The 11,029-nt window shown below is 32.5% G+C and overlaps 1 protein-coding gene across 1 annotated transcript; it reads right to left on the bottom strand.

Annotated features, from left to right (window-relative positions):
• Nucleotides 1–1,900: 1,900 nt before the first annotated feature.
• LOC132756072 (gamma-glutamyl hydrolase-like) lies at nt 1,901–7,792 on the bottom strand. Its single transcript, XM_060747056.1, has 7 exons — nt 7,770–7,792; nt 6,868–6,958; nt 5,463–5,574; nt 4,610–4,660; nt 4,142–4,226; nt 2,824–2,962; nt 1,901–2,179 (listed from the first exon to the last, which is right to left on the bottom strand). The coding sequence occupies exons 2-7, from the start codon at nt 6,941–6,943 to the stop codon at nt 1,965–1,967; spliced, it is 678 nt and encodes a 225-aa protein (XP_060603039.1). The 5' UTR covers nt 6,944–6,958; nt 7,770–7,792; the 3' UTR covers nt 1,901–1,964.
• Nucleotides 7,793–11,029: the final 3,237 nt, after the last annotated feature.

Raw genomic sequence — 11,029 nt, 5'->3', positions numbered from 1 at the left:
TACGTTTGTATTTCACATCAAACCTATGAGTATAAGCAATGAAAAAATGATTCTTATGAAGCTTGAATATAAAGTGAATATAAAGTTTTCAGCATAACCTTGTTGTTAGTACCTTGTAATTATTATTAAAAGAACACTTTATGATGATGTTACAGTAAATCTGCAATTTATGTTTCAGTACTGTATATACCGGTAAGATTGGAATACACATGTATCTAACTGTAAAGATGTGTGCAATGTAAATTTAAAATATTTTGATAACATTGCAAGGTACTAATACTATTTTGTATATTTCAGAAATTATTAGATTAAGTAAAATATAAGTTATGTATATTTCCCATTTTCCAACTATACCTCAATTATGAAGGGATATATTTAATTTTATCACCCTATAAAAACACTTTTTTCTTGTTTTTAATTTTCAAAGAGCCGACCTATTTTGATGATTAGTACATAATTTCATGCTTTTATGAACAAAGTTCTATTTTCTGTCGCAAAATACTGAAATTTTATTATGTTTTATAGCTCTGTGAATTTTTCTATGGACAGATACTTGTATAATGACCAAATGGCCAGAGGAGAAGCATTTCATATATGTTTTGTTTTTGTACCTTTAAAGTATGACCATCCTACTGTATTACCTCCGCTTTGAAGAGTTAGGCTAGAATTAATGTCAACTGCATTGAAACTTAGGGCCATGGGTTCAAACCCCAGAAGGGTCAACTTTTTCTTTCTTTCTTTTTTTCTTTTACCATTTTTTTTGTATCTCTCATTTCCCCTTTTAGAAAGAAAAGTGTTTAATTTTAATTATATAATAAATAAGTTTATTATTCAAATTCCATAAGGCCACATGGCCCGTGAGGATACACAATACAATATTTATATGACAAGACAGTGTACAAAAATAAATTTCAAACAAGTTTTAAACAACAACGGAGAAGGTTTACATTCATTTGCATGTTGAAATATCTTAGTATATTAATAAATATAGGTATTTATTTTTTTCTTCATACATAATTTTCTATAACCAGCAGTAGAGAAGGTAAGAGATAACTCACAATGTGTTTGTCAATTCATGTTTCGGAGACAACTATTCAATAGGTGTTCATACACTTGTAGGAATTAAACACAAATAGACAGGACCTCAGTTAAAATTTCATCCAAATGACTAGTTAATTAAGTTAATGTAGTAAAACTAGCAACCCTTGGGCTTGTAGTCATTGTAACTACTTTATTTGTCTTTGTCACAAATTAAGTTACAGACAACAAAAAAGAATATAACTTGGAATCTGCTAGAACAATTAATGTCAATGACAAAATTTATATAATTCTATACTTTTTTTTTTTTTAAATGCGTTTAATTAAGGTCGCCGCCGGAAAGCCCATATGGGCGACCGTACACTCAAGTCCGGCCATCCTAGAGCGTCCCGCCGAGATTTTTCGTCGATTTTTTCCAGCTTTATTGGTGGAGGAAGACCCCAGGTGCCCCTCTGGGCATTATTTCAGGCACGAGCTGGCACCTGGGTAGAACTACCGACCTTCCGTAAGCCAGCTGGATGGCTTCCTCACATGAAAGAATTTGATCCGTAAGCCAGCTGGATGGCTTCCTCACATGAAAGAATTCGACCGAGTGAGGATCGAACCTACAGCGGCCTTCACCACTGGGGCCTTAACCACTGGGCCACAAGGCCCCCTAATTTTATACATAACAAATGATAATACATGCACTACTAGTATTGGTTTTAAAATAGGCATTTTTTTCAATATAATGAAAACAATTGTAATAAAACTTGACATCACTCTTTAAGCTATGACCTTTTTTCAAAATAGTTGTAAAAAAAAAATGAAAGTACATGTACTGTAATACAAATCAGTTCAAGGGAGGTAATAAAACTTAGTTCAAAAAGGGAGGTAATAAAGATCATAATTTTGACAAAAGATTAAAAGCTGACTAGATAATAACATTATTTATACACACCTTCAATTGTTGAAACAAACTCCTTGCCATTTCTATCAACATTTGTAGACAAAATTCTAAAATATTTTGTTAAATCTACTGAAAACTGAAAATCAGTGGGTGTGATACCATAGTGATGGTAGTTTGTAGTCACATTTTCTTTTGAAAGGTAATGAAAGACATCATCTGGAAGGTTTCCATATAGTCTGCTGTCTTTGTAACCTAGAAATTACAGAGAAAATCCAATATACTAATCTGTATGTCTACAAACCAGCCCTAATCCATATAAAATATCAGCTAGAGTCACACTGTAAGTAAAAACCATCTGAATAGCTCTATATCTAAAGCATTTGACTGTGAATCGGGATTTGAGTTCGATTTCAATTGTGGCTGATCATGAAATCTTTTCTATGGTCAATTGCACTGTACCTGTGCTTGTTTTGTACAAAAGTTATAACTTCCACGAAAAGTAAAGGCAACTAGTACTGGTAAACTGCCTGACAGCCTTCCCAGGAACCACAAGTTGGCTGAACTGTGCTCTGGTGAATTCATATTGGCTTAAATATCCAGACTAAGAGGGTATACTACCAACACTAACCCAACCTTCCACTGTAACTGGTAGTTTGGACAAACATTGCAATTATTATTTTGTTTTTGGACCCCATAGTATGACCTGCTCAACATAAAGTATGACCTGATAAACCAATGTGATTCTCGAGTGTGAAACACTGTCTCTTAATCAGACAAACAATTATGCTGTTATCCAATGCTAAGCTACAACAGTGACTCAGAAGAACTTCCAAACACACAAAGTCATGTAAAAACTACACTTCCTTAGAGTCAAACTTACTTAAAGAAAAACTCACCATCAGAAAAGTTGAGAGGCAGCATCAAGTTTTCAGCATCAAACTCGGTCATTAAATCCTTCCCTGTTGCCAATGCTGTTAAAAGTTGGAATCCCAGACATGTTCCCCATAACGGAAAATAGTCACCATTTTGATTGGCCTGTTAAAAAAACTGTGTTATTACATACAGTATCTAACTTTGTGGAAACAACCTTTTTTTATTATCTTGCATAAAGTTGGTTTATTACAAACAAAATACAAACAGGAAGTTGGAACTTATATATACAAGAGGTTCAAACAAGAACACTGAGGGCATAATACAAGTTACGTGTTATGTGCTATAAAATTTTTAACATTCCAACGCATCAATAAAAAGATTTTAAGCGTGCTTATGATAATGTCATTCAACCTTAATGAATGAAGTTTTAAATTCACATGCTACATGCGATACAGTATATATACCGTATATATATATATAAAAATGCTTAATAAAAATATGTCTTTATAACATCCTTTTTTACAAACAACATGTATAATTACTACAAATAATAATCCATCAGAAATGGGAATATCCGGCTGCAGAGCCTTAATCACAGATGGGAAAATCTGGCTCTCATGTAATTATATATAGTAGAAAGGTAATTATACATGTATATAGTAGAAATTAGGAGAACCCATAGTCACTACTGCCTTTAAGCCAGATCTTACAGTCAGTAGCAGCATCTGATGTAGGATTCTTTTATTGTTTAGGATTTCTATCTATATAAATTAACCTGAATTCAAGTGGCAAAATGGAAGTTGATGGTCACCTGTATAGAGACAAGCCAGTCGGTATATGTCTGATAAACTTTATACCGTAGAATGTAGAATCAAGTGAATTCTAGTTGTTTTGACATTTACATATCAAAGATGTTTTTAATAATGTTAAAATAATGGATATAGAGCATGTTAAATTTTAACAGCTTAAGAAGTTGCACTCAACATGCAGAGCCTCACAGATGGGAAAATCTGGCTCTCTGTTGAGTCCTCATTACAGTCATTGTTAAGTTAGCAAAATGTAAACACAGTAGTATTTTGACTTCCATACAAAATACAAATTCAGTATAATTATACTTAGTGCCAACAGAGCTAAAGATGCAAAAGATAATTCAGGTTGTCAAACTGTAACAAGATGTATAAAAAATAAACAGTTTTAGAGAAATAATTTAACAATGAAAGCATTTCTGCAGCACAATGGGCCTTAAATCTGATAAGCATCATACCTTTATTATGGTTTGATTTTAATAAAAGAGAGTTTGGTCTTATACACAAGACTTATTTACATATAATGACATCTAACCTTGATAGCTGATCTATAGAGAATCTGTGCTGCTTTAGCATACTCTGAAGTCAGTATGTTGACACCACCACCAGGAAACAAAACTCTACAATTACATGTACCGGTATATAAGCAAATATATAATTGGCTAGAAATTTCATATAATTGTTCCAAAAATTGGATTTAATCATGTAATTTCATATGAGTCACGTCATATTGCAAAATAATTTCAAAAGTCATTTCAAGATCTCATATAGATGGATATCATGCAGATTGGTGGTGTTTTTTTTTAAGAAATAAGATCTAAAATGCCTATTTTTGGCTATGATTAAACAGTCTTTGAGTTTAATAATATGCTACTGATTTTTTAATTAAGTTTTGCCATTATTGAATTATTATAAGATTTGATTACTTTTTTAATTTGGTTATTTATAATGCCTTTTGTGTTTTAACAGAATTAATATTTTTTATAATATTTCTAAGTCTCACCCATTGATTGAACTGAATATGTGATCATAATAAGCCTGTCCTTTCTTCACACTGAAAATATAAATTTTATTTTAGCATTATAGAATAAGAAACAGTCTTTTTTAGTAATAAAACATACAGGTGAAGAATAAATGAACTATAATAACCACTATAGAAAGCTTAAAAAAAATGCAAATAACCTTTTTTTCATAAATCATCATCAATTTGCCAGTGTTTTAATTTATATCCTGGATAATATATATTTAATTGATGAGGTTTTAAACAGGCAACTTAATAATCTAATTAGAGTAATTGTATTTAATTATTTCATTTATTGTGAATTTAGTAAAACAAGAAATCCGAAATTTGGCAGGGGTCTCATCACATCTTGAAATGAGTATGAAACCCTTTAATTAGTTCTTATGTTTATTGTGTACAATGTACACTCATAAATTTGTATAGAAATGTTAAAGATAATTTCTTCTGCAAATTGACATCCATGATTTATACCCTTGTCATAAAGGATGAACTCCATATGGATCTTCAAAATTGACTATTGGTAAAAATCCTATGTAAATTTGCACAGATCCAGACACATTAAATAGCAAGAGATTATTATAGCCGCGCCATGACAAAACCAACGTAATGGGTTTGCAACCAGCATGGATCCAGACCAGCCTGCGCATCCAAGCAGTCTGATGAGGATCCATGCTGTTCACTTACAAACCCTATTACAAGTAGAGAAACTAATAGCGAACAGCATGGATCCTGATCAGACTGCGCGGATGCGCAGGCTGGTCTGGATCCATGCTGGTCGCAAACCCATTATGTTGGTTTTGTCATGGCGCAGCTCGTATATTGTTTAGTTACTTACAATATAGGAACAGCTCTGGCTCCTGCCATTTCCACATATTTGAAATAAGCAGCTGGAATAAAGGTATCTCCATAATGTTTCGACTCCGAATCAGTCTCTTGGGCTAAAACACCTAGAAAATAATAAAATTTTTGTGTTTTCTGCTTATTTTTCCATCATTTTCTTCTGATAGCATAAAGTAGAATTGATCATTTAAAGGGATACTCAGGCAAAATAATGACAAAAATATCAAAATGATCTTGTGTACTCAAATCACCTTAAAATGACATTTCTTAAAGTCAAAGCACTAATTTTTGTATATATTTCTATGTATTTTGGGTTTGAAGCTTTCATATGTCTGCATATGTTGATCGAAATTTAGACGCCTGAGCAGAATCACCGAATACTGTAAAAACAAGTCATGTGGCTTGAACAAAACCCAGGAAGTTACAATAAGAGATATTGTGGATATTGTATGATTTAAACACGTCTAAGTAATTGATTTGACATGTTCTTTAACGTTTCCAGAGTTCCAGTGACAACTATTGTGAAATCTTAGCGCTCTAACCTGACCTACGCGGGTCAAGTTAGGAAAACACCATTTTATTATTTATATGGAGAAAGGTTTTGTTTTTTGGACTGTCTAATATATTCATTTTTGAGGTCATTTACAGAATAAAGACTGAAAAATTCAAAACTAAGATATTAAAATTTTGCCTGTGTCTCCCTTTAAAACTGGATTAAAATCTTATAATCATGAACAGCAAAAACATTGTGAACAACCTTTAATGCAGTTAAGCAAAAGACATTACCCTTTGGGATAAGAACATTTCTTAAACTTTATTTTTAGCTTCTGTGACTTACGTATGTATCAGACTGAAATCACTTGCATATCTGTTGTAAAGGGTCACCTATTAATGATCATTCCTGAAGTTTGATCAAAATCTGCTTATCGGTTCAGGAGGAGAATGATGTTGTTTAAATATATTGCAAATAGCCATGAACAATAGGCGACAAACCACAGACACACAGATACTAAAAATGCTCACCTCTATGCACAAAGTGTTGAGGTGAGCTAAAAACAAAATAATGACTGCTTGATAAAGAGTTAACAAACAAATGAATAAATAGCGGCATGGCCGGGTGGTTAATGCGTCAAACTAGTAATCTAATGATCACTAGCTGCATGGGTTCAAACCCTGTCAGGGGCAAGTCATTGTTTCCTTGAGCAAGAAACTTTACACTTATTGCTCAGTACTGGTTGGTTCCACATAATCGAACTAAAATAAATTCTGTAAAAACCAAACAAATGAATATTCATAATCCTAAAACAAGTTTCTTTATGAATAACACAATAACATGATATACTTCCTAACAATGTTGAATCATAATTATGATTGTCTTTTCATTGATAATAACTGTATACCTATTATTGGCCTATTATTATGGTATCCCCATGTACAGCATATTAAACATAGCACCACAGCATATTGCAGAATCATTCTGTTGTTTTATTTCTGTAAAATAAAAATTTCGAGTTTAACTGAAGGGCTGAAAGAAAATGGTTTAATTGAATAACTTAAGTATTCAATGTAACACATGCTGACTAAAATTTCTATAAAGTTTCATGACTTTAGGTCAAATACTTTTGGACTATGCTTGGCACAGATTGAAAAATGCAGATTTTAACTACGTCAAGGGCAATAACTCTACAAATAATGATTTAATCCACAAGCAAAGTCCCAGGTGCACAACTTTACATGCTTAACAACATTTCATGACTCAAGGCTAAATACTTTTTTGGCAAGGCGAGACACAAGTTGAAAATTGAATATTTTTATAAAGTCAAGGGCAATAACTCTAAAAAATACTTAATTAGTCCACAAGACACCCCAGGTGCATAACTCTACATGCTGACCAACATTCCTGTATTAAAAATTTTCATTACTCTAGGTCACTAGGTCAAACAATTTTTAGAGCTATGTGTAGCACAATGTTCATAAGAATACACAATACACTTGGACAGACAAAGGCAAATCTATATGCCCTTCCACCCTATAATGGGGGCATAAAAATGAAACTGCTCTATTATCGTCCCTGTTGTTGGAGAGAGATACATATACATTGATATATACAGCCGCATACATACAGTATGCATGTATACAGTATCTGACCAATGTTTATTGGCAGTTTAACATTGGCTATTTTCTTTTTTGGGCGTTCAGTGAGTATAGTGACAGAATCATGAGGCATGTTAAATGTCCTTTGATTCGTATACACTACCAGTAACGGTACAATTGACCATTATCAGATTATATTTTGCTAGACCTGTTTACTGTCGCATCAAGTAGAAAATTATAAAAGATACATAGACTACAGGACTAGGAGTAGGAAGTGAAAGTGAGAAATCATGTGACACTGATCAGCTGATATGTAATGACAATGATAATATCTACGACTGCCCTCCTTCAATTACTGGTTCTAAATACATTTTAAGATATAAAACATAGACGCTACAGTATGTAAGTCTGATTTCATCAACTGAACAAAATTACTTATGCTGTTGACCCGTATTTTCGGGGGTTTAAAGTTTTAAATTTAAGCCACCGTTTTTAAATTAATAGTAAATGGAAGACAAAAACATCAACAGTGAGTCAAAACTATGAAAAACAAAAAGGAACCGTTTAAGATACGAAAATAAACTATTTCAGTAAGAAATCCTTATCTTTCTACTTTCAATATCGGTAGTCTGTGTCTCTCGGAAGCTGTCTCATATGTTCGGGGATTTTGATTGGATGGCCTCGTTTTGGTAGTTACGTTGCGCGCGCTTAAATTCTATACTGCACTCAATATATTTCGGGACATTGGTTTAAGTTAGGCGTAAGTCCCGGTGATGAATTTTTAGCGAAGATACGTTTTTTTGTTCTTTTTTGTTGCTGTGTAGTTGAAAATAACGTATAAAAATGAGAAAAGAGTTTAAAGTTACTTTTTTATCCTGACTTTTCTGCAAAGGAGAGCTCTTGTTTACTTTTTTTGAGCAAATTTTCTTCGATTCTTTAGCATCAGACAACGAGATAGAAATAGACGAAAAATCGTTACCCTTTAAAGATTTTACAGCGTCTCTCTTTTCTTTAAGTTTGCGTCTTAATTCTGCCTTCTCCCGCTGGACGATAAGCTCTTTTTTCTTTCTTTTTCTAATTTTTTCAATTCCTCCTTCATGCTATCCAGATCTGAGTCCTCAGAATCAGCAGAACGCTTGCTTCTCACAAACTGAAATCCCACAGGGCTTCGATTCCTCCAATAAAACCCGCAGAAGCAGTCGGCAACTTATTTACCTCTTCTCCATTGTCGTCCGAAATCCACGGTTCTCCTTCGATCATTTTTTTTATAGTCTACGCGACCTTTTTTCCTTTCAGTAGTCCTTGAAGACATTTTAGAATAGAATAATAAACCCAGCAAGGGTCTATATCCCTTCAAATGAGAAATTAATTTCTAAATTAATATGAATGTCCAGTGATAACTTGAAACTTTAAAACTTAATGAAATGAAAAGGCGGGAATGCCACACCCTAAAAACAACTTCGAGAAACTTTTTCTTTTTTTTTTTTTTTGAAAATCAAGCGACACTACAAAAATACTAATAGCAATGAAAACTGGAAACAAGTCCCTATAAATAGCCAAGGTGTATGAATATCAAATATAAACCAATGAGAAGTTGTTTTGTTGATGCTAAGAAACAGACACTAAAAATAGAACTAAAAAAGGTAAACAATCCAATGAAGCGTAATTAGTTATTTTAATGCTTAAAATAATTCCATTGGTTTAAGTTAGGCGTAAGTCCCGGTGATGAATTTTTAGCGAAGATACGTTTTTTTGTTCTTTTTTGTTGCTGTGTAGTTGAAAATAACGTATAAAAATGAGAAAAGAAATAATTGTAATTGAAATGACATTGACAGATTTATATTTATGTGTTTAATATGTTTAGTACGAATTCTAACGGTAGTAATTAATAAAAATAAGTGTTGGCGAAAACTTGATTCTTTTTGGAGAGTCCAATCAATCGCACAAGCTGTCATTCACGGCCGGAAATGACGCCACGAAAATATGAGAACCCCCGAAAATATGAGAACAAGGCATACGTTACGTAATCACAACAGTAGCTACAGTACAAATGAGGTTTATAAAACAAGGGAAATTACTCTGAACATCTATACAGTAAGTACTCGTCTGCGCTGCTTGTTTGTTTGTTTTTCCATCCTTTTTAGCTTGCTTTGTTTTATTGTCTTTTAAACTTTGTATTTTATGCTAGTTTATCCTTGCTGTATAAGACTGTGCATGCAATTTCCTTTTAGTTAACTTTGTATGCATTCAATTCTGTTTGATTATCACAATTTATATAATCTTAAAAAATAAATCAAGCACAGAAGCATGTTCTATATTTAGATTCATAGATATTTTTTTCGTCGCAGCGAACTGCTGTTTCAACAAAAAAAGAGACTAGATCAATTTATTGGTAAAACAGACAATAAAAGGTATAAATATTATAATTATTTAAGATTTTTATTAGCCTGCTTAAATGCATCATTTTACGACAGTTGCAAGACAATTCGTACCCAGGGTATTTCGTACCATGCTCGTGCACGACTTACTCAATTTGATCAGAATTTGAAATACTAACTTACCTTTTTATCTCTAATCTTTGTGGAGCTAAGGACCAAACTGGAGTGGATGAACACTAAATATCATTTCTATATTGTGGTGTTTGCTCTATGTTCAATAAAAATACCCCTGGCCCTGTAAAACATTATGAACAAAGAAACACAGGAAACAGCTGTTAAACAAATATGATTTTTTTTATTTGTAAATGCTAACCTTCAACCTTTGAATAAACAAGATACTTATTTGAAACTTATGGTCATATTCAGAAATATTTTGGGTTTAGTAGTAGATACGACTTAACAGGCATGAGTATTGGACCTGGGAAGAAAATATGACCAGATTAATAAATAAGAAAAATATTACATACATTCGTATGTAATATAGGTACGATTGCATACTACTTTTTGTGAAGACTTTTTATGTTTGCTGCATTGAAGGTGTAATGTAAAATGAACAAAAGTGTCATGAGATATTTTATATCTTTAAACATTTTCATGGAATGTAATTAATGTATCATCATATTAAAGTTGCATGCCTTCAGATGAGAAAAATGATTTCAAGGAAATCAAAATATGAATAGAAAATTCACAGTCAATTGACTGCTTTGAAGCATAATCACAAAATAAAATTACAGGAAATTAAAAACCTTTTTAAAGGTAGAATTTCATTGTAAATCATAGTCGCAGATTTGAGATATGATTATTTATTCATATTAACATCATTATTGGTTATTTATTGATAAAAAAACCTGAAAGACACAGTTTGTAAATATTGATTACAATAAAATATGAAAAAGGTTTTTTCCATCCTATGCGACGCGCCAAGGTTAGCTATATTTATAATTCCCACGTTAAGTCGCAGTGGTGCTTGGGATAATCACTTGATACTGTAAATGGCAGCCATTTTACGATACGAAAATGCCTGGTTTAT

This window comes from Ruditapes philippinarum, unplaced genomic scaffold (genome assembly GCF_026571515.1).
Source record: "Ruditapes philippinarum isolate M1 unplaced genomic scaffold, ASM2657151v2 ctg5585_1_1_1_1, whole genome shotgun sequence".
Lineage (NCBI taxonomy): Eukaryota > Metazoa > Mollusca > Bivalvia > Venerida > Veneridae > Ruditapes > Ruditapes philippinarum.
The sequence above is the reverse complement of the archived record's forward strand: the minus strand, read 5'-3'. Positions and strand labels throughout refer to the sequence as shown.

Bases quoted from the DNA above. Each gene is read 5' to 3' on its own strand.
- LOC132756072 (XM_060747056.1), bottom strand. From the start codon at position 6,943: ATGATTCTGCAATATGCTGTGGTGCTATGTTTAATATGCTGTACATGG. The intron at 5,575-6,867 runs GTATACAGTTAT...ATTATTTTCTAG, and splicing joins TAATAATAGGCCAATAATAG to GTGTTTTAGCCCAAGAGACT. The intron at 2,963-4,141 runs GTTAGATGTCAT...TTTTTTTAACAG, and splicing joins TCTATAGATCAGCTATCAAG to GCCAATCAAAATGGTGACTA.